The 25,508-nt window shown below is 38.5% G+C and overlaps 1 protein-coding gene across 3 annotated transcripts in view; it reads left to right on the top strand.

Moving 5' to 3' along the window:
• Positions 1–859: 859 nt before the first annotated feature.
• Positions 860–25,508, top strand: part of LOC307156122 (GTPase IMAP family member 8-like) — a 33,271-nt gene continuing 8,622 nt past the window's right edge. Inside the window, exons 1-2 of one of the 3 annotated variants that reach the window (XM_079867340.1) lie at positions 860–999; positions 1,088–1,148. In XM_079867340.1, coding sequence (XP_079723466.1) covers positions 1,127–1,148 — 22 coding nt within the window. In that variant the 5' untranslated portion in view covers positions 860–999; positions 1,088–1,126. Of the gene's footprint in view, positions 1,000–1,087; positions 1,149–17,887; positions 17,932–25,508 lie in introns of those variants that run through there. The other 2 variants (XM_079867339.1, XM_079867338.1) reach the window with 2 other exon arrangements.

Genomic DNA, 25,508 nt, shown 5'->3' on the forward strand with positions numbered 1-25,508 from the left:
CATATGTCCGTATATATCGCGCATCCCTGACTGATGTGTTTCACTGAAGTGTCTCTCTCACCTCTGAACATGGTCTGAAGACTGTGATGAGACTGTGATGAAAGAAAGAAGCATTAGAGAATCATGTTAGTGAAATATTAAATATGAAAACAGAGGAATGATGTGTTGAGAGTTGATTTACTCCTGAAGCGTCACAGAGGATCTCATGAAGGACATTCACACAGCGAGACGTGACGAGACGATCAGATGAGACTGAAATAACAGGATCACTCAGTCTGTGTGGATCTGATCCTAAAAGACAATCAAAAAACGTGTGTGTGTGTGTGTGTGTGTGTGTGTGTGTGTGTGTATAATGTGTAGTTTGAGGACAGAAGCACACACGTGTGTATTCATGACTGTTATTGAAATTATCATCAGTGTGGGATTATTGACAGAATGAATAAAGTTTATTCAACAAATTCTCTGAACTTTTCTATATCTTTAAATGATAATGTTTTTCTGATGGTCTGTAATCAGTATTTTCAGTTCATGCGGTCCATGATGGTTCTTTGTGCACAATGTCTCATCATTATTGCTCAACTATAACATTTGCAATGGTTTTTAATGTCAACATATTTGCATAAAATCCATGTTTGCAGTAAATATAAACTCGCCAGGAGAAGAGCTGCTGTTCAGGCGTCCCTCAGCTTTAGCTTTTGTTTTAATCCTCCCCTTTGCAGTTACACACTTTCATGCTTTTCCCCTGTGGCTGATTTCTACACGCTCTTTTTCTTACTAATTTATTTTAAGACTTAATCTGTAGTTGTCAGACTAAAGTTGAGCAAAAACGCGCTCGGCATCCAATGGCTGTGAGGTTCAGGTTCTGACGTCTGTCTTGAGCGATTAAAATATGCAGATTGGGGGAGGAGTAAAACACAAGTGAAACTAAAAGCGGAACAAACTCTGAATGTTGCTCTACACTCGGTGAGGTTGTTTTCTACATCAACGTATTTTATGCAGGTATGTTCATTTATTGACGTAAACCATTGCAAACATAGGCAATATTAAGATTATTGTTTTTATGATGTGAATTGGGTTTATTTTCTAGGACGCATTTTCATGAGAAGATCATAAGTGGAGATAAAATATGGCGACGGGAAACGCACTAGGTAAGAGAGTGTCTGTTTACACCGTTTATTGTGTTCATTCATCTGGGTTACTTTCGTGTGAATAGTGCAGTTAATTTGGCTTGTAGTTAATTTTTGGCTTAGTTAATGCTCTCCATTAGTTTTTAAAAAAAAAATTTTTTTTTTTTTTTTTTTTTTTTTTTTGTAGGCCTATTAATGTCGTGTTAGATTTGTTAGTGCGGCTCTCAAATTCGTGATAAAACCGAAATTTCTATTGAAACATGAGCTGTAGCTTTTAATGACAAAGTTTTGTGTGTATGTGCGGGTGTCTGTCTGTATGTGGAGAGAAAGAGGAGAAACTTCCGCCTTTTTCTCGAGACTGTCCTCGCTGCAGCCTGTAGCGCGATGACGAACTTGATACTCGACGCGCATGCCCTGAACATGCATGTATGAATCTCTTATTTAATGTAATTTAAACTGTAATGCCGAGTTAAAGATAGAATAAATATATACAAAAGGTTTTCATTAGACACTACTCGCTATACTGGCTATAGAGTATATTGTATTTAAGCAACGAGGGTATAGTGTTTAAATAACCTATAACCTATGTATTATTATTATTATTATTATTATTATTTGTTTAATTCGATCCTTTATGTATACAAATAGACTGAAAATATCTATAACTATTTTTTTTTCACTCATAGTCTGTCTTATAGTCGTCTGTGTTATTTCATATTTCTGCAATGTAGCATTTATTCGTTCATGAATGAATCAAATATATTCATTTTCTCTCTCGCTCGCTGTGCTATAGCCCAGCGGTTTTCAATAGGTGAGGCGCGCCTCCCCTGGGGGGCGCCAAAGAGCCACAGGGGAGGCGCGACACGCAAAGAAAAAATAACTGTATGCAGCTCTATTGATATCGGTTTGTGTGTGCGATGCGAGTATTGGCTTTAAAATGCGTCGTTTCCTTGTCCCAAGTCAACAGAAGTCAGCATTAAGGGAGGTTACGGAGCCCGGGAAGTCACCTGTGTGAGTAAAAAAACGATCCGTGGCGACGGTTTTGCAATCCGTCCGCTCAGTTTATAAACAGTACTCACGAATTCTCAAACTGTTCCCTCGGATTAATAAACCGTACCCACGAGTTTCTAATCCGCGCTCTCATACTTGTTAACCGTGCCTTCAGTTTTTGCAATCTGTACCCACGTAGTATTGCGTGACGAGCAGTGTTCGAATTGTGTCAAAGCTCTTGGGGGGTCCCCCCCGCCCCTGCCCCCCAAAAAAACGTAATAATATACATATTTTCATTTATTTATTTCATATAACACTATAATTTCATTTACTTAACTTTTAGTGTTACAGAAAATGTTTTTGCAGCTGAGCATTAACAGGTTTTTCCTGGCTCAAAATGAGGCGTAGGTGCTAAAATCCCGACTATGTATTAAATAAGATAATAAAATGTGTATTTTTTGTAGAACATCATATAGCCGACTGTGTTTCCCACAGTAGCCTATTTTTGTGGGTTGAGCTCGGTACCTCTAGGGGGGTCCGGGGGTATTCCCCCCCGGAAGAAAATTTTGTACATTTTAAAGATAAATTCATTAATCTGGTGCAATTTGAGTCCCTCGAAACTGCTGTTAAAAATAAATAATCCACCCGCCAACCGCCCAAACCTATGATATTCTCTGATTTAGATATCTGCATATGATCATCACATTTCAATTATTAAAATTCTCAGTGTTAAGCATGATAATATGATAAAATATCACACTGAAGTAGGCTGATTTCAAATTAAGATTTATTTAAAATAAAAGTTCTTCTTGTGTCAAAATTACATTTCCAGCCTAAACAAAGGCTTTACTCCCTTCAAACTTAAATTGTCAATATTTCATTACATCACTGTTGTTTTTAGCTTTATAAAGGGCATTTCTTTCCCTAATTTTTACTCTCTATACTCTTTCCCTACTCTCAGGGAACTGAGGTTACGTTAGTAACCGAGTACGTTATTTCTTGTTTTATTTTTTTGATATTGAAAATTGTTTTAATCAGGGCATTTGTCCGGTTGGGCAAGTACAATTCTCTTTCACTTGTCCCTTAAAAAACACACGCACGTGTCCCGGACAAGCGTTAATGTCGAAATTCTATTCAGATCAATAAATTACCAAACAATCATAAAAGAAAGAAATATTATCTTACCGTCATTGTGAGGTGAAAATGAGGATCCACTCTGCCAGACTCTCGTGAAAGTGCTTATCTATAGCACGAAATTTATTTATCGTACCATTTATTCGCCAAAAATAGTTTTTGCGTGCATACAGTATGATAGGCTACACACTTTATGGCGTGTAATACGCACGTACTCCACAACCCTAATCCTACCCAATGGGTTTGCAGTGCGTATCATTTACAAGAAAAAAAAAAAAAAAAAAAAAAAAAAATTTGCCGTATAAATGGCACGATAAATAAAATGTATCTGTTTATAAATTCAACAGTCAGTAAATTCCTTCAGAAAACAGCGTGTGGCGCACTTGAGCGTCTTTTCAGACGCAAATCTAATTTGAATTACTTTCTAATGGGAGCGGCAGCGCAATACTTTGATTAAAAAAATATATAGGCTATATTACCTAATAAATTATGTTTCTATTATTTTAGTTTTAATGAAAAACCAGGGGACCCCCCGAGGTAATTTTTTTGGGCCTTATGGGGGGTCCCTTGATGCTTATGGGGGGTCCCGGACCCCCCCAGCCCCCCCAGCCCCCCCTCAATTCGAACACTGGCACGAGTTCATAATGCGGTGAATTCCCGTTCCCATTTACTTCACAATCTCGTTATAGAGAGACGCGCGTCACGATCTGTGCACTGCCGCGTCTCGCGCTCGTCATGCAGCCAGATTCAGTATCAGTGCACCTTATGAACTATGGCGTTAACTTGAACTGCATTTCTGTCAGTGCGTGACTACAGCTCGTTAATAAACTATATACAGCTCGTTTTTTTTTATTGATCCATTTCATACAATCCGTCTTCATTTGGCAAGTGCACTTGCGTGCACTTCAGCATTACAATGTGAGTAAATGTAGCCGTGTAAAATGTAAGGGATGATGCCACCCTTCTAGAACAATGTGCATTTACGTTTAAATTGTAACATATTTAATAGCATGGAATTACAGTGTAATTAGTGTTAGCCTATTAGGCTTCTTCAGTGCATTAGAGGTAATCTGATATTAGTGATTCTCATTTATCAAAACACTAAAACTGGTACCGTTTTGGAGAGAAATTGGGTATTTTTAATCTCTCTATTTAACCCATCTCATGGTGTGTGATGCTGAACTATCATATGAGTTTCTAAAGGTTTTTGAATTCTTTGCACAGTTATGAATATTGATATTTTATGTGCAACAATATATCAATATATTTATCAATATATCAGTGGCCTTTAGCCTAATTTTAAATTTTTTTTACATTTTTTTTTTTTTTTTTCAAATACTGTAATATGATTTAAATGGTGATGAGTGTACTGATTTGATGCATTTTAAAAAGATGGATGATAGATATTCTGCAATCTTTCTGACAAAGAACAAAATATAATGTGAATTACAGTAAGTGCTATTTTTTTTAATTTATAAATTGTAGTGTAGTGTTTATTATAAGGGGGTAGAATTCGCAGCTCAGTAGCCTACTCACTACTTACTACTCATGAGTACTTTTAAATAAGCTACTATTTTACTCTTACTCAAGTAGGTTTTTGGACAAGTACTTTTTACTCTACTCACACTACATTTTTTGGAATGTAATGGTACTTTTACTTGAGTATGTTTTTTCAGTACTCTTTCCACCACTGCTGATTTTGTTCGAGATGATGTGCATCTCTTTCAAATGTGAGCTTAAAGCCCAGACACACCGTGCCGATTTCAGCCGTCAGGTGTCGTCGGCGGTAGCTCTGGCACCGATTGCACATGTAAGCATGTTTTGTTGACTTGTGGTTAGGCCTACTGGTGTTCAGTGATTTTAAAAGTAGCCTCAATTAGACCTGCATGAAGTTGGAAATTATTTGCTGTTGCAAAGAATCGTTTATGAATGCACTTTTAAGAAAGTTGTGGAAATAAAATAATATTTACATTTTATCAGTTGTTATTGAAACTCATCATTGCCTGGAACACACAAAATATGGCATTTACTGCAGAGGCGTGTGTGGGTTAGGGCAGGCGGACGGGATTTTGGGGAAGGGGGGGCTCGGCTGTCCTTACCTACTTTAAGGGGAGGCTCACATTCACCCAATTTGAAAATCCCTGCTATAGCCTAAATGACATAGGCCTATTATAAGAGTTATACTAAAATAGCCTATCTAATGGATGAAGGAAAAGCGTAAATATTAATAAATACAGTGCATGTTCACAATAACAGTTAAAATATATAAAAGAATGATTTAAACTATGTTTTACTTAAACATTTAGATTAAATATGCCATTATCATTAATGGAGTTAAACACTTAAACTACATGAAATCATTACTGAGAAGTTACAACATTTTTTATATTCAATAAATACAGTGCTATTGTAACGGAGGCCAGCTAGTAGTTGCTGTGCGAGTAAACCTCACTCCTCTGATCTCAACAGGCGCTCTAGTAACAATCGCTAGAGGCTGCAGTCTTTAGCCTCCTTGTTAGAGCGGCTGACTCTCATGCCGGAGACCCGCGCGGAGCGGGGTGTGAAGGACCCGGTGAGAGGGGTTACACTATGCATAAGTTTAGACACCCATGCTAAAGTTGACTAAAAAGAGGAATAAAAAATCATCTTTTGGAAACTGAACTTAATGCCTTTATTATTTTTAATGCCTTAAAAATTAGGAAAAATCCAACCTTTAAGGACACCAATTTTCTTTGTGAATGAATAATGTATCGTAAATAAATAAATGTTCTTCCTTAAAATACATGGTGCATAAGTTAGTACACCCCTATGTTAAATTCCTATTAAAATAGCCCCACATCATCACATAGCCTTCACCATACCTAGAGATTGGCATGGGGTACTTTCCATAAGATCATCTCTCAATGCAAATTAGGGCTGGGTATTGTTAGGAATTTCACAATTCGATTCGATTTCGATTCTTGAGGCTTCGATTCGATTCGATTTCGATTCGATTCGATTCGATATTGATTTATTAGCTTCGATATCGATTCAATAATAAGTAAATACACAAGTAATTAAGTACCTGAGTATATATTTTTTTTATAAATAATGTGTGCAGTATTAACAATGTTTAAGAACAAATTGACCCCAGTATGTTTCCTGTCATGGTTTATTTAGCAGAACAAACTGTACAATATTGTACATGTGTTGAATACAAAACACAACTGTAACAAACAGGTGTTTTATTTAACACCTCTAAAGTGCATGTAACTGTAAGTAGTATATTTCTATCTTCCTATACATTCAAGTTATCAAATAAATGTAAACATAAGCACAAAATGTGCATAGTCATAAAAAAAGTGCAACCATAGATATTATAACATTACAGAGTGCTATTTTGTCAACACAATAAATAACACTGCCAATTAAAAGTTCCTATTTTTGCCCTTCGAAATATTATAAAGACATGGCTACAAGTGAGACTGTGTATCGTGATTCTGTTCTATTCTGCTAGTTGAAAATGTATTATGCAGTAACATAATATTACTCTGAGAGAGTGTGTGTGGTGATTTGTGCATAAGTTACATGTCAGCGCGGCATCGCTCGTCAAGTTCGTAGAGAGCTTATTCAGTCCATTTTAAATTCTGATTTTGGCCGCCTCTCAAATGGGTTAAACCATAGATATAACGTTATTGCCTATGAAGTTCAAGTAAATGCGCTAGAAAATCCGCGCTCATTCAAGGATGTGCATTTATTGCATGACGGAGAAAGCGCCGACGCCTGCAGGATTTCATCTGACGATAGCATATTATAATCAATCTGTTTCGTGAGAGCAGAACGAACAAGCCTTTATTGACGTTTTTAAATCTGAAAACTCCAAAAAGCAACGAAATTGTCAGACATCCATTAGTGCATGTTCACAGAGGAAAACAACTGAAATACAGCGCTGGTTGTTCTCTCGAACGATACAGATACAGATTTGACTCACTTCTGCAGCCGCGCTTGTACAACGCTGAACGCTCTCTCTAGAGTGTTGCCCACAGCGCCGCCACTGGCCGGCGGGCTGAATCGATTCATAGGATTTGATGAATCGATATTGAATTGAAAAACAAATAATTGCAATGCATTGATGAATCGATATTTTTACCCAGCCCTAATGCAAATCAAACCAGCTATTAGGCTATTTGGCCAGTGGAAAAGATTGAGAAAAAACTTTCTCTGAAATATATTGTACACTATTTGATGTATTTATTCAAAAACAAGGCAAGGATAGGCTACTAAATTATTTTTATCAATGTAATGTGACGCACATCCGTATTTCATATTTTCCTAATGTCTTTCCATGGGGGCTGGTGCCACCCCGTTATATTTTTTATGCAAATGAAATCCCTGGAGATAGATTAATAATGAATAAAGACATTTTATATATATATATACAGTATATATATTAATATAGCGTTGAATGCTCTACAAATAACTATTATATGTTGATTACAAACGATAGCTTATTAATTAGCCTGCATTACTTTGCATGAAAAATAGCGCTATCATGCCATTATCAAGAGAGCACTTAATCTATATCTAGGCAGACTTTCCTTCTAAATATTTTGAAATTGAGTGTATAGCTTATTATATACTTCTTGGGATTTTTCCGTACCCATGTTAACAGGTCACAAAATGTTTTTTTAAGGACTACAACAAACAGCTGGTAGAGACTACACAACATTCCTCCCGGGTTAGTGACATCACAAACCCTATAAGGGTGCTTTCACATCTGTAGTTCAGTTCATTTGGTCCGGACCAAGGGTGAAAAATGATACTTTGTAGCATTTTTCAGGCGTTTTGGTTCCTTTTCACACCAGACTGATCGCTCTGGTCCGAATCAGTTTGAGTTGATAAAACGAACCAAAATGCAGTCACGTGACTACATCCACATCACTCGTTGGCCAGATATGTCTGGCATTTCCACAACTGCACTTTGTTTGGTCAGAATTAACGTGCGGGAAAATCCGGCAGATAACACGCCGCTGTTTACTATGGAGAGACGACTGCGTGGGCTGATTGTATCCTTCGTCATATTTTATTATATAGTTTGTCTACTACACCACTTTAGACAAACAAGATTATTTGAGAATGAATCGAGGATGCGGCTGTTAATAATTTCTATCAGGCTCTGTCTGCACCTCCTCACAACTTAAAGTTTGTCCGCGAGTGCAAACTGTCAACAAACATTTCTCCTCATCCCATAATCACAGCACAGTTGACTATGGCAACTGGTTTAGTCCAAAAATGCGCAGTTCTTTGGCAGTTGGTTCTGTTCAAGGTCGGATCACGTTCTCACACAAACGAACCGCTCCAGAGTTCGTTTCAAAACGTACCAAGACCACCTCTTCGAGCAGGTCTCGGTACGCTTGTTTGGTCCGCTTTTGGTGCGCACCCGAGTGCGATTGCCGCATTCACACCTGCCCAAACGAACCGCACCAGTGGGGAAAACGAACTCTAGTGCGATTCAACCGAACTAAATGAGGCAGGTGTGAAAGCACCCTAATTTACATAACCGGGAACACGCAGTCCATGTTGAGAAAGGAAGAGGTGTTGTAGTCGAGTACATTTGTGAGTTCAAGCTCAAGCTGTCGCATCCGTCTTTCAAATGCAATACAGTACATGACACAAATGCAACAGCATGTCACTCTGTTGGCATCTTACAAGTTCCCACACGAGCGATTTATAGAATATAATGACAGAATATGCTAATTGAAGTTAGTTAACTCCACATCAGCAACATAAATTCATCAACTAACCATTCAGAAACGTCTTGTCGCATCTACGTGTTGTCACTTCTTCTTGAGTCTCTCCATCTTTGTCTGACTCCGGTTTAAAGGCAGAACAGTTTCTGACATTTTAGTGCTTGTAGGGTTGGGTATCGGTTGGGTTTTATCCGATACCAGTACCTACTCGGTATTTTTCAAACGGTTCCGGTGCTTAAACGGTTCTTGAAACGGTACTTAAGAAAACTAAACTGCACACACTTTATCAAAAAAATAATACCTCTGTGTGTGTGTGTGTGTGTGTGTGTGTGTGTGTGTGTGTGTGTGTGATTTTCTGAAAAAGATTTTCTGATTAAATGAAAAATTGTGCCCTTTAAAAGGCTACTGATGTAGCACAAAACACTTGAGTTAAGATCAAAATTTTGTCTTCTCATATTATGACTTTTACAGAACAGAGAAATATCTGACACTGAGCAGAAATATTTAACACACACAGTATAGCCTCATATAAATATACTTGATATTGATATACTTCATACTTGATATGCAAGATTTGCAGTTGGCATTAAAATACTAGACTTACCCGAAGAGGAACACTGGCAGCTGAACTTGAACTTTAGTCAAGCGTGTCAGAGGTTTTGGGTTCTATAATCCGCATTGGTGTTTTTTTTTTTTTTTTTTTTTTTTTTTTTTTAACCGATTATGCTCATCAGTGGTTGTATATCAAGCAGGGACACTTTGTGTCCATTATATTTTGAGATTTCACCAGAACGAATAGATAGGTTATGAGGCGCCATCTAGGGCTTAAATCAAACTTCATTCACGCACATATGAAACCCTTGCATACACGTATTATACTAGGTAGTCACACATACATGTATACTGCTGAATGCTCAAAATAATATATATGAAATGCACAACTTCTAAAGTCGCTCACGCACACACACGCAAACTCTACACACACTAGACGCGCGGAACTCTCCGCGCACATACTCATCTGAGACGCGAGCACACACACACACACACACACACTCACACAAACTCTCCGCGCACATACTCATCTGAGACGCGAGCACACACACACAAACTCTCCGCGCACATAATCATATAGACGGCGCCTCATAAATAGATCGATCTCCGCAACGTATTGAAGCGCGCGTCCGAGTGAAGTGCGGTGTGCGCGAGCCACGAGAAAACACTGTATCCGCGCCACTGATCGCAGCGGCAATGAGCACTTTGATCACTTGATTTAAAAAAACACATTTCAACGCTAGATCGTCTCTTATTTAACAAACGAACTAAATGAATGCTTTGCTGGTTAACTGGAGATGTTTTATTATTGGATCATTCGTGCCGCGAGATGTTTTATAGGGGGCGGAAAAAAAACGTCAGGCACCGAAATCAGGCACCGAAAGTTTCGTTCTTATTCGGTCTGGTTACTACCGTTTACGTCGGAACCGGTTCCCTATTGGAACCGGGTTTCGGTACCCAACCCTAAGTGCTTGTCTGTGTGAGGTAATAGGAGCTGCTAACACACACACACACACACACACACACACACACACACACTCTTGATTATTTTATTTTCAATGACCAATACTGATTAAAACAACACAGCATCCAAATATTCACAAAGAGCCTGTTATGTTTCACCTGACCATACAAACACTGCTAATAATCACAATCACATGAATAAATGAATAAATAGGTTCTGCATGTTAATGATAGAGGTGACATCGCTTTCTCCACACATGCAGACTGCCTATGACTGCTGACACAGAGCAGGATCTGGCTATTTGCTTAGAGGTCTTGTTACTCAGTCCAGCAATTTGCAAGCCTCTGACGCACAGTCTCACACACAAACAGTCTGTGCACATTAGGATGTGTGTCTCCGAAAATTAGGATGATCAGTTTTGTGCTGTAACCACACACTGCTAAAGCATTTGTTAATGACTGGTATTTTAACATTTTCTCAGTCCATGTAAGCATCAAAACAACAACCCACCTCCAGAATCTGAATGTTTTTAGAGAGTTCATTGACAACTACAGTGTCTGCAGTATTTAGGTATTCTCTGAGAACACTTCTTAGAGAGTTTAGGTAACTCCTGAGATTACAGCCCGGAAAGTACTGCGTAATTAAGACGAATTTACAGCTTAGCTTTTGGTAATTATAGTATACCTATGAAGTACTTGCATGTAAGTATAAGGGAACAATAATTATGCAAAGTGTAGGGAATAAAGGGGTAACAACCAGGAGAATTAAAACAATATTTATACTGTAAGTATTATAGAACTAAGGGGTACTTATTTTACTATTATGATACAACAATCTTACATACACTGAACATACACTGCATACCTTTTTGTAATAATTGTGTACCAATGCAAACTGTATAGGCTTTTTTTAATAAAACCGTATTCTGGACAAATGTGGGCAAAATAATTTTGATTTATTTTTAAAAGATACTTCCCTTGATCTGAGCGGTACAAGACTTGGCCACTTTTCCTAAGTTTGCCTCCTGAACACACACAATTTTTTTTGACTCAATTCTACAATGTTAAGTGGGTGAAAAAAAAATCCTTAATCTTGTATTTGGGTCAAAAATGGGCACCCATAGAAATGAATGGGAAAAAGTGAAAGTGAAAGTGACATTGAAAGTGAAAGTGACAGTGAAAGTGAAAGTGAAAGTAATGTAATTTAGAGCAAAAACTGTAATTTAGAGCATTCTTCTTGTTTTTTTGTAAAAATAAATCAATAGATCCAATACAATGCATATCTAACATACACACAAATGAAGGGCTGATCCTGTACAACATTCTCATCATGGCAAAAACTCACACTCAAAAAAATAAGCATAATTTACATAGAAAATATGGTACTTTTTGAAGTAAATAAATTCAAAAATACCCCCAAAATAAAAAAAACACACCATAAATGGATGGACAAAATTTTATCGAAGACAGTGATATAACATTTATAATAAATAAAAAATAGGATCACATCTGAGTCCTCTGTGCCCACATTTGTCCACAATTACAGAATTAAGGGCTATAAAGTGAATACGGTTTGAGGGCTACAATTACAGGGTACATATATATGCATTTATACAGTTTTTTTTTTTTGGTAGCAAAAGTGCAGATGCTTACATGCTTCAAGGAAACTATTGCTTTTTTTTTAATACTGGGAAATATACTCTTGTTCCATGTAGTTACAGGGTAAGTGTGATATTGCGGGCCGTAAATTAAAGTGGTGCTTGTTACCCTCTTGTTCCATGTCGTTACAGCACTGACTTGGAAAACTTTATGAATTGGTCCCAAATGTAAGATTGTTGTATCATAATAGTAAAATAAGTACCCCTTAGATCTACAATACTTACAGTATAAATATTGTTTTAATTCTCCTGGTTGTTACCCCTTTATTCCCCAAACTTTACATGTTGTTCCCTTATACTTACATGTAAGTACTTTATTGGTACACTATAATTACAAGTGAAAAGATAAAGTATAAAGTCGGCAACACCTAAGCTCCAAAATTATAAAAAATATTTATTTTTAAGACAATTATCGCATAGCGTATGTGACGTTTCGAGCACGCAGGCTCTTCATCAGACCAATGAAAGATTAAAATGTTCATAATAAAACAGAAAATAAAAATTATTTACAAGCAAGACTAGCCAAGATTACCTTTTTTGTACAAATTGATCAACTGCAGGGTTTTTTTTTTTTTTTTAACATATGGATGGATGACCATCGTCTGATGAAGAGCCTGCGTGCTCGAAACGTCACATACGCTATGCGATAATTGTCTTAAAAATAAATATTTTTGATAATTTTGGAGCTTAGGTGTTGCCGACTTTATACTTTATCTTTTCACTTGTTGTTTTTTAGTCAAGCACCCTATTTGAGACTGATGTGCGTGCTTTTGTTTCATTTTTCTACACTATAATTACAGAAATTTACACTGTAAAATCGCTTTAATTACCCAGTACTTTCCGGGCTGTAATCTAAAGAGATACCAGAGTTTATGTTATCATTCAGATTTGAAAACCAGCCAGTTTGAATAGTCTTATTTGTGTGTATTGCACTTTGTCCAGACACTTTGCACAGTTCTTGAGCTGTTATGTTTACGATGCGATCGTGGCACGCGATGTAAAGGCCTTTAAATGCAGGGCACCAGTTCATTATGTGCGCTGTAGATTCCATTGTTTTATCGCTGTGTAATAGACAGAATGGTTCGTGGTGTTTTGGAAACCAGAGAGAGGTTGTATTTGGCCGAGCTTTGATAACAAATTTTAGGATCCCTCCGAATTGTGTAACGCAGAGTGTGAGACTGCATGATCCGCGCACTGCAGGCATGCAAGTTTACCTTGAAGGCGCAGGTTAACCCGATAATCGCGCTGCTGTGCTTGAAAATATTGGAGGATTTCATACCTGCACGTCCGGCTGTTCAGCTTCTTACTGGTTCCAGTGTGATGTATTATCGCCTCAGCACGAACATTTAGATCCATAATCTGCCCCTCGCTGACACTGACCTGCTCCCCGCCTGCATGTGCCAGTTCAACTGTATATTATTGTTGCTGTACAAGTCATTCAGATCGGGCCAATCCGAACGTACTCCGAATCCCGTGGCCCTGGTGTCCAGCTTTCCGCTAGGTTTCTTTCTGGAGCCAAGGAACCCTGGTTCTCCATCTGCAGCGCAGGGGACCTTGCGTTTGCTGAGATCCAGCAGCAGTGAGCGCCGGGCCACTTCTCCAACTGTAAGGTCGTCGTTATTCAGCATATGCAGTAAATGCTTTATTCTGGTAGCTGTATATATCCATTCAGTGTTGGGAATCCCCAGTCCCCCCTCTGATTTGCTCATAAAGAGAATACTTCTTGTTGTGGGTGTATTGAGATTTAACCATTTTCTTACCAGCTGCATGGTCTTACTGTTCAGCTCATTCAGATGCATTTTAGCAATGTGGACGTTGGCGAACAGATGTTGGATCTTAGACAGAGCTATATCCCGAACTGCCTGGAGTTTCATGCCGGTCGGTAGGGGACACTGGTCTATCAAGTCTAGTCTGCTGGAGTATTCATTACAGCTATCGCTCACTTGCTCTTGCCATTCTCCTGCAACATTAAACATGTGTCCTAAATAATTGTAAGATTTGTGTCTAGAATAAACTCTGAATGTGCTCCCAGCGATTGTGAATGATGGAGGCTGATCATACTTGGCTCTATACCATCTATTGCCACCGCTGCGTCGTTCGTAAAACACCGCGCATTTGTTGTTCTTCAAGTCCAGACCATTGCAGAAAGCAATCGGTACTTGACAGCATGTTGTTAATGACGTTCTCTTCTCTTGATACTATGAGAGAGAGAGAGAAACTTTATTGTCATTGTAGTTATACAACAAAATTTGTTTGGTAGCTCACAGAGGTCAGCAACCATAAAACAAGAAAGCAGCACACGTAACATAATAAATGTAATAAAAGTATAAAATATAATAAATAAATAAAAAGGCACTTAGTATAATAAATCAACAAGATAAATTTAAGGATAGAAATGTAACGGTATTTACAGTATAGTAGTTGAGTACATGAATGTCCCATAGAGTGTGTAGATAATAAAATATGACCCTATTTACAATGTGGTAATTTAGTGCAAACATTATTGTCCAATGAGTATTTTTGTGCATTAGCAGCAAACATGAGAAAGGGAAAACAGAGGAAGGGTTAACTATTTATGGGGGGGGGGGGCTACAGGGGAAAAAGCTGTTCTTAAGTGTGTGTGGGAGGGGTACAAAAAGATTATGTCCTGGATGAGTTGAATCCTTGATGTTGCTAGCTCGCTTCCGTAGGCGGCTATCATAGATCATATCAAGGTTCGGGAGTTTGATTCCTATGATCCTCTGAGCAGTTTTGACGGTCCGGGTCAAAGCTCGGCGGTTTTCTGCAGTGCAGCTGGAGTACCACACTGTGATGCAATAACAGAGGATGCTCTCTATTGTGATCCTGTAAAAATTTACTAAGAGCTGGGTTGGCACTTTTGTTTTTTTGAGTTCTTAGGAAAAAAGTCTCTGCTGCGCTTTCTTCACTAAGTAGGATGTGTTAATGGTCCATGTGAGATCTTTTGTTATGTGAAGACCCAGGAATTTGATGTCATTCACCCTCTCAACTTCCTCACCATTTATGTAGAGGGGGGGTGATGTTGTTCTCTTGACTCTCCTGTAGTCTACAACGATCTCCTTTGTTTTGGCAGTGTTCAGAACCAGACCGTTGTTCACACACCATTTGATTAGATGTTGGACATCCTCTCTGTAGTGAATCTCATTGTTTTCTGATATCCTTCCCACTATAGTGGTATCATCAGCAAACTTCACTATGGTGTTAGAAGAGGAGTGGATGGGTTTGCAGTCGTGTGTGAATAGGGTGAAAAGAGCTGGACTAAGAACGCATCCCTGCGGTGCTCCTGTGTTAATGGTGATAACAGATTATGTATGGCTGCCCACTCTGACATTCTGTGGTCTGTTAGTGAGGAAATCCAAAATTCATGAACAGAGTGTGGTGTTTAGTCCCAGGTCATTCAGCTTGTTTACAAGTTTGTATGGCACAATGGTGTTAAATGCCGAACTGAAATCTACAAATAGCATCCTAACATATGTATTGGGTACCGCTATTTCGACTTGTGACGTCACTTTTTTGCCCATTTTATAGGCTTACACAGGAGAACCACTAATCTATATGCGACATTCCCTGATTATTAGTGCAGATTCCCTCTTGTTAAGACATTAAGAATGAAATTGCACAAATGATAAATCGCCTAATTAAATCTTACTTATTTATTATTTAAATATTAATCAATCAATCATGTCACACTGAAAAGTTAATTCAAGCAACCAATTATTTATCTTTACAAGTTAAGGGTTTCAATCAATCATGTCACACTGAAAAGTTAATACTCATTCATTAAATTATCTTGAAAAAACTGACCACACTGGTCTTGGCTGGCGATCTTTACCCTTTCGCCCTGGAACCCATGATGTTGAAAGGCGATGGCCAGCTTTCACCCAAGACTCTACAAATGGAGTGGGGTCAAAGCTGTCTATTGGTGGCCCATTCAAATCCAAAAACAGGAGAGAGGTGAGACTGTCGATACGCAGTTTATTACGTCCTTTCCTGTCAGTGTCATTCAATGCAGAAAACCCTCTCTCGCATTCCGCAGAGGTTGCCAAATGGGTCTTGCTTGCAATTATGAGCCGTTTAAGTGTGTCTCCTTCCTTTCTGCCATGTCGAAAATCTCTGAAATCCTCTACTGCCTCCCTGCTTCGCTCTCCAAGCAACTTGGCAAACAAGTGAACCTCCGCTTCCCCATATAAAATGAGGTCTTCCTGCTTTTCTGGCCAGGTAGATTTATCAAGGGGCTGGATCAGTTTCACCAGATCATCGGCTGGCATGCGAGCAGTCAAGTTGTCCACAACTGCCTGAAAAAACTGATGTCTATTGATCTTTCCTGCATGGTCACCAACAAGGGTGACACCTTTGAACTGGCCAACTGACACACACTGCTCAGCCTTGGAGATAGACTTCCCACCCTGTGTTTTCATTGCTGAAAGGATTTTGACAGTCTGTTGCACATAGAAAAAACTGCTGACAAGTGAGGAGTCTCTTTGCTGCAATTTCAGCGAAAGGCTCTGCAGTTCTCTTAAGATGTCCTTCATGCAGGCCAGATCATACAGGAAAGTTGAACTAGTGAGATACTTATAAAGCCCAAGGCACTTCTTCCTCATAATGTCTGGGTTACTGGCATCTTCACTCTCTGTTCTGAAGAATTTGGCCAGGGCCGGGTAGTTTCTCCAGACAGCTTTCACAGTCTGAAAGCTGCTTGAGACCCACCTAATTGTAAATACCTGGCCAATCTTGAGCAGTTGTACATTAATATCTCCAGCTGCCTCAAGCAGCAACCGAGTGGTTTTGTGGGACTGGCTGAATAAACTATATAATTTAGAAATGAAAATCTCAAAATGGTTACAGCCAGAGACCGATTTAAGGGAGTCTGCTACAGGCAGTTCCAATCTGTGAGCTAGACAGTGAATACATTTTATCTTTGGGAATTCCTGCTTAAGCTTAGTAATTACACCAGATTTACTTCCAGTTAAAACTGAGGCCCCATCTGAAGCAACACTGATAAGATTATGTTGTAAAAAGCATCATCAAAGCCAGCTTCCCTCAGACTTCCTCTCAATGAATTATAAATGGAAGTGGCATCTGTGCCCTCCTTCAACTCAACTAGATCTAAGAAGACATTGTCAAGATCGCCATCTCCACTAACATCACATCGGATAAAAATGATCATGTATGCCCGCCCAAACGCAGTGCTCTCATCTATTGTAACAGAGATGCGGGAGTTCTTTTCTCTAATTGTTCTGACTAGATTTTTTTTCATTTCATCTGCAATGTGCTCTATGATTTCTGCGCAAGAGTGGTCTGATCGGTGCACCTCCCCCACTACAGCACCATTAAGTTCTTGAAGTGTCATAAGGGATGGCATCTTTTTGAATGCCAATCTCTCTTTAGCAACAGCATAAGCTGTTCTGAAGGAGCTGGTGGTTTCACGAATTAAATTAGCACTAATTTCCAAGATGTTTCTGGGTAATACATCTTTTCCCTCTGATGTTCAATCTCTATAGCTCTCTGGTGTGCTGCACTGTCACGGTGCTTGTAGATTTTCTTTGCCAGAGTTCTCTTAGAACAATTGCCAACTAGTCCATTTATCCATTGCTGTGAAAAGTGCATCCCAATATATTTGTCAGACAAGAGGAATGTCTTTGCGTCTCTGCAAGTGGCACAACCTAGCATTTGTCTTGAATATAACCATGGATTTCTATCTTTCCACCCCAGCCACTGTTCTTGTGTCCAGCAGAATGGCGTTATCCCTGTCTCCTCATGGTAAATCCCTATTATAAACTAAAGAAAAAGGCTATAAGCATGTGGTTTGGTGGCATACTATGCAGATTTCTGTCTAACAAACTCACCTCTTGGTCATGTCCTGCCTGCTCATCGCTCTGCTCCTGTCCACTACCTTCTCTTGCCTGCTCATGTTCACTACTTCCTGCTGCCTGTTCATTGTCCTGCTCCTGCAGAGGACATGTTTTCTTCATACACATTAACATTTTGTTAAATATATCAGCACTCATACCTTAATTACCTGTCTCTTAATTGTTATATGTCCTACTTACTGTTCTTTTACCACCAAAAAAATGCCTGATGTCTGCCACTGTCCCTTTTCTCTTACTCATAGTTGCTCTGTAAATGAATTAATTTCAAGTTTAAGTGACTTCTTTCACGTCAATCCCTTACAAAAAATAACTGCAGTACATTGAAGTACAACTGCTGGTTTGTTGACCCATTTGAGAGGTGGCCAAAATCAGAATTTAAAATGGACAGAATAAATTTCTCTACGAACTTGATGAGCGACTGTAAAAAAAGTGACATGTATGCACATAAATCACGGTCACACACACACACACTCTGAATAATATTGTAAGTTAGGCTACTGCATAATACATTTTCAACTAGCAGAATAGTAGGCTACAGAATCACGATACACAGCCTCACTTGTAGCTATGTTTTTTTTTTTTATATATTTTAATATTTCGAAGGGCAAAACAGAAACTTCTAACTATTGGCTTTACATAATTAACTGTCATTTAGCGCGCAGATACAAAAACCTCTTTCTTTTTTTAATTAGCTTTTTTTCTTTATCAGGCTCTTTTGTTTAGGTTCAGTAATTTTATTTTAAGGGCAACTAAAATTTAAGGGAAAAACCATTTAAGGGAAATTACTAAACCTAAACAAAGGAGCCTGATAAAAATGTTTGTTAAAAGAAAAATCTCAGACGGACTTAGAGGTTTTTGCATTTGAAGTCTTCATAGGCCTACCCTTTGTACTACTACACTATACTGCAGTTATGCTGTATCGTGCAACACAAACTTCACCCGCATAGATAATTAGCCCGCACATGACCATTATCTTCTTCTTTCGCGCGAACTCGCAGCGGTCGTTGTCCTAACAACGAGTCTCGTGAGCAGCTGACGCTCGTTACCGTCAGTCAGCGTCTTTTCCCGTAGTGTCTACTCCATAAAATACGTTTTGGTTGATTTCTTTTGTTGTGGAAATTCTTTTCTCAACTTTAAATAATAATTGGAAGACAGCTGGAAATTTCAAAAATTATAAAGATCTTTATTTCTTGCAAGAAATTGGCTGTTCACACATCAGTCAGAGTCTGATATGAGAAGGCGCTGACTTCTCCTTTTTGCCAAGCTTATATACCCTTAACACATCCTGGTCTGTCTCAAAAGATCGCCTTGGTTTACCTTAAAAGGCAACACGTCTTGTTCGAGATCTCTTCTAACATAAATTCTATCTAGACAGGACAATACCAAGTCTGCAAAAGTTTCCTGGAAATTAGCTGCTGCTCGATTTCACACATTTTGCCTATCTCTATTTTCATCAAAGCTGCGCACATACTTTTCACACTTGAAGTACACAATAGGTCACTTTGAGTACTCATAGTCTCTTTGCTACCCAGAACATTTTGCCCCTGCAAGCCTATATGATTATATTTCTTTAAATGCTTATAAGTACAAATACATGTTCAACATTAACACAAGTTGCACACATCTGAAAGTAAAAAACACGTCTAAATGTAAAATTTCCATTACAATCCACCCCATGTTCATTCAAAGAACATACACACAATTTGACATTTACTTCTCCTATAATCATAGTAATTTACAACAGGTAAATTTCCCCCATGGTCATTTCATTTCTTAGTCAAACTCATGTTCGCTCTCGTTCTCGTATACCTCATCTTCAGTCACTGTAACCTCAACTTCATCTTCTTCCCAACATTCTAATTCTAGCAATCTAATTCTATTTTCAGAAAAAAACTAATCATACCATAGTACATTGCCTTTTAACTTTAGTAGACCTTGAGTCAAGACCCTTAGGCCTTTAACAGGTTGATACCTGCTGATTAACCATTTTTCTTAACCTTATTTTGCTAGCTTTTAGGCTATTGTTTTACTTAGTCAGATCTATTTAAGGATCTGTGTAATAAAATCTAACCCAAAAAGTTCTATAATTTTCATTTTTATCCTTAACACAAATATACCGTAAATAATTGTATTATCTTGTTTCAAACAATGTCATTAATTTTAAAATTAACTCTCACCCAGCTGTTGCCATGAGAATAGCTTTAGCTGCTGATGTGCCCTTTTAATCATTAGTTACCAATCCTAAAATCCTATTTTTCCAGAATTAACTGATGGACATAACATGTCCTGCCTCTATTTGTTGGCAATGCGGAATAGTTCATAATGGATCCATTGATCCAGGTCATTAAATCTGTAACTTCATTCTGAATTAAAAAGCTTTTTAGAATTTTGCTTTGAGCAAATATTCTATTTCACTGAAATGTCTTAACTGTTTAGATTCATTTTAGTTTAAATTTAACATGTTTGGGTTACATTGTTCTTGGTCTAGGTTTTAACTTTGTGCTCCCTACATAATTATTTTTAATTCGTTGAAGACCTTTCTCAACAAAACAAGTCCATATTTCATTTATGGAAGCCTGGCTAAATTAGCAAGCACTGTTACTGTATTCCTAGATAGACTAGACCCACAGTCACCTCTCAGATATCAAATACAGAAATTAGACAATACATGAAAGGAACATTTCAATAATCACACTGGTAACTTCTTTAACTAATAATATCCAGAAATTAAATATGTTTCCCTAAATCAATCTCCTTTTGAAAGTTTTTCTTTTGCTATTTTAACAAATGGAAACACCTAAAAAATATTTAATGTAGTCATTAATTAATCGCTATAGAAGTTTACCCAATTATCTATTCGGACCTAGTCCAGCAAAGTAACTTCTCTTATTAGAGAACAACTATTACAACTATTCATTTTTTAGCATCTATGATATCTGAATTAGGGTTCTAAACCCCTCAAGTTTCTCCTCAAAAATAGTCCCTAGATTATTTTTATCTTTACAGTAATGTACCTATTTAGAGTCCTTATACTCTACAGAATTAAGACATTTTCCTCTTCTTAATTTACGAGTACCTGAATGTACCTATTAATTAGTAATTGTTCAAATCATGAGATCTATATCAATTCTTAGTCGCACAGTTTGATTGAAACTGAATAAAAACATCAATTATCATAACACACAATTAATTATTATGCTAAGCTTAAACCATTAGTTGGTTCACATCTTCCTCCAGATGTGTTGATCATCTCGTTGCCCCATGGACGTTGCATCTTCACCAGGGTGATTCTTTGCGAATCGTCGCAATGGGCTTCCCACGCCGGCAAGGGAGGAAAGTTACCAGCACTTCCTTTGTCCCTCACTCTACGCTTTGCGTTGTCGTTGGTGTCGGCGTTTGGGGTTGCTGAGGCTGGTTGGTGTAGTTTAAGTCGAGATGCTTGGACGGAGGTGTCACTGCACCCCAGATGGGACCTTGTTTGTGGAGTGAACCATTTCCTGGCTGCTTTCACCTGTGAATGGAGACCTTAAGTATTTTTGTTAATTCGTGACAACATGTATCATGTCGCCAGACTCATCTGGTTGTCCGACCGGTCGTCCTTTTTTGATGAGACCTGTAAAATTTCATGTTAAACAGCAACAAGACAATATTTTATATACATTTGGAACAGAATCAGTTCTGTTCGATGAGATCCATCATGACATCCTGTAAAAAGTTAAATATGGGGTAGACAGGGCAAGCTTGCTTGCTCTCTGCCTTCCCAAAGTTATACGCTGTGCGTGTTGCATTGTTTATTTCTGCCACAACAATAACCCAGCTCAGGATAGTTAGCCAAAATCATCCATGGCCATTATTTTATTGGGAATATTTTCTTCCCTGTTGGGTCATATTTTAACCTGTTTAGATACAGCTGTTTTGATTGACATCATTTATGTCTCTGAACACCATAATTCACACACTCACTTTCACACACTCCACACACCCTTCTCTGGCCAGAGATTCATTCATTCATTCATTCATGTCTGCCTTAGCAGTTTATGAACTGAATGGGGAACATATATTAGGAGTGGAATACCACCAAATCTGAACGGTAACAAAGTTCGACGACGACGGAAACTACTGAACGTAGACACACTGTGGCTTTCCCCTTGCGACAGTGTCTGAACGTTAGGATATCAATTTTCAATTGTCCGATGCAGTCATCATATGTTTAAGTTTACACAGTGAACGTAAACCTAACTTTTCAAAATCAAATAGATGAAACACTTTAAAATAATTGTATAGACCTACAATTGCAGTTGAGAGAATCCGTTTTAATTTCTCAAATGCAATTTGTCATTCTTTGCACAATTTAAATTTTTCAAACTTTTTGTTGTTGCTCATAAGCTATTTAAAAGAAGATTTAGAAATCTTCACACAATCTTTGATCCATGGACAAAAATAAAAAACATTTCTATCTCGCTGATGATGACAGCATGTGATTTCAAATGTTTATAGTTAGAAAACATTGTTTCTATTGAATCCAGAAAATGACCTTTTAAATGAAATGGAGTGACCAATATTTTTGTCAACCCACAATTTATATTTAAAGTTGGTCACCCAATCTCATTCTCATATGCACAAAAAAGTATCTTAGTTAAACATACAGTAAACCATTGACTCTTAGAATCTCATAGATCAAAACCGTTTTTCCACACTGTCTCCCAGGGATAACGGGATACAAATTCTAGACGCCTTCATATAAAAAGTATAATATTTAAACACGTTCAATTCATTTAGTACTATTTATTCATCACTTTAACAGTTCTGATTCCCTTAATATTTTCTCTTATAGTGACTGTTTGTAAACCCTGTGCTCTCAGATGGCCACACATTTTGTCAGCCACCAATCTTTTAGTCACACTGTTTCACAAAAAGCCCCATTCTCTCCACTCTGCAGTCTGTGGTTTAGCTAAAAAGATGTGAGGGACGGCCCCCTCCACATCATACAGTGATGCTTGGCTATCAGTCAATTCAACCTTCACAGCACACCATTTATCTGACCAAATTAACTCTGAGGTTTTTAGTTCCTCAATCTCTAGTTCAGACCATTTTTCAGCAAAAATTTAATCTGGCTCACTGCTAACATGACATGTGCAATGCAAATCACTTTCTTCCATGAAATCATGGTCAGGAGGCATCCTATTTGTGTCTTTGTTTTGCAGACCACACTGAGGAGTGCTCCATTCAAAAACATATAATGTTTCAGTTGGCATTCGCACCATACTCATATCAGCAGTGAGGCCACTGTCATCACAATACAAGTTCAGCTTTAGTTTACACATCAAATCTCTTCCCAGAAGATTACAAGGACAGGTAGTAGTTACAAGAAAAGCATGAGAAAATGAGCGATCACCAATCTGACAAGACAAATCTGCTGTATATGGTTCCTTTACCAGATGCCCTGTGGCACTTCTGGAGGTTGCCCATTTTCCAGATAATACAGTTAAATCAGGCAATTGTTCATTTTTAATTACTGAGTTCGTCACTCCACTGTCAATTTAGAACTTAATTTTCTTTCCCTCGACACTAATGTCAATCATTGGTAATTTTGCAAATGCTTTATACCAAAAGTTCAGTGTCAGCAAGCATATTTTCTTCATTGCAAGAAACAGCAAGCACATTTTCTTCATTGCAAGGAGCAGAAAAAGAGATAAGATTAGACATATTTACCACCTGGGAGTCAGACCCTTCACCGTCGCTCCCCTCCCCCTCCTTCTTTCAATCTCCTTGTGGCTTTGGTGGCTGTTGGAATCCTCTCTTCTTTGGAGGATCCGGACAGTCATTTCTCCAGTGTCCTTTTCGCCCACAATTTAACAAGCTTCAGGGTCCATTGCGGGTTGGTCACCCATTCCACGTCCTCTTCCTCCTCTGCCTAGTCCTCTTCTGCCACCTCTTCCTCCTCCTCTTGAGTAATTTTTCATCATCAACCCTCCCATCTTCAGCAGAGCCAGTTGAGTGTTTTTGTCAGTCTTTTTCTGTTTGTTCTTGGCTTGGTCTCTCAGCAGCCTTTGTTGATGTGTTGCGTGTCGTCGGATTTCTTCCAGCCGCGCTTGGTGGTACCCCACACAAGACGTTTTGACCTTTTTCCCTATTTCAGGGTCCAGACCGTCCAGAAAAACAGTTTTCAGATACTTATCTTTGATTGTCTGGCCTGTGCTTCTCTTTGGGTTGGTGAACATTTACGAATTTTGGAGATGGAGGAGTGTAGTCTGGAGGAGCAGAGGGCAGGGTGATCGAACCTAGCAGGCTTCGATATGGGTGTTTTGGTGGTCTTGCTTGCAGACTCGTTCCCTCTTCTTCTTTGCCTTCCTCAGGATCTTGACCTCCCATTGCTCCTGGTTGTCTTTGTGGTTCGTGGAGGGCCACTGCTGGTGGTGGTTGGTAGGGGGAGTAGGGAGCCGGACAGCGGTCGTCCTCAGCCAGGCGGGTTTTCATGCATCTCATTTCCTCGGAAGAATTAGAAACAGAGTTTAGTAAAGTTTTTCTGGCTTCCTCTGCCTTGGTCTCTCTACTATTTGCACTCTCTAATGGTGCTAATGCTGCGTTTATCTGTCTTCTTTGTCTGGTAATTGCCTCATTTAACCATACATCTATAATTCGACCATCAAAGTCATAATTATCTTTTTCTGTATATTTTTGGACTTGCTTTTTGTCCAATTTTCCTTTGTCTTTTGCAGATGGCTTACACTCAGACATTAAACACACATTAAATCCGTACAATATTATTAACTGTGGTATCCTATGATGCCACCCCGTTCCATTTTCCTTGGTCATGGAACAATAATTCCCTTTTGAGAAATCCACTGTCTCCAACTCTTTATCATTAACATTACTCATTTTTGCACTAATTTTACTCAACAGTATTTATATTTGCGTATTTAAATTTTTCCGCTGCGTGGTCACCACGCACTATATTTACTGTGTTAATTCTTCCCCCCAGCGTGGCCACCACGCCTGCCTAAATCCGTCAATTTAGGACTTTCAAAATGCCCACATCCGTCGATGCTAGGTCTTTTTCCCAAACAAGTGCCTTCTTAAATGTTCGAAAATTACTATCAGGCTTATTTCAAACAGCACCTTGTCTGGACGTTTGAGAAATTACTATCAGGCTTATTCTCAAACTCTGGCCCTTCTGGGAAAACAATTAACACATGGCATTTGAGAAATTACTATCAGGCTTATTCTCAAACCCTGTTTGGAAATTACTTTCAGGCTTATTCCAAACTCCTGACCCTTTTAGGAAAAATATTCAATACGCAAATAATTTTCTTATTTACTCACGTAAATAATTTTCCCTCACCGTGCTTTTGCAGCTTGGTTCTTTTATTCGGGATCGCGTCCACCTAGGCCTGCCGTGGTGTCCACAATTCTCCCGTCCCTTGCATTTTTAGCGTTGGGGTATCGGAGCCAGAGACTTCTTGTCTT

This window comes from Squalius cephalus (genome assembly GCF_949319135.1).
Source record: "Squalius cephalus genome assembly, chromosome: 1".
Lineage (NCBI taxonomy): Eukaryota > Metazoa > Chordata > Actinopteri > Cypriniformes > Leuciscidae > Squalius > Squalius cephalus.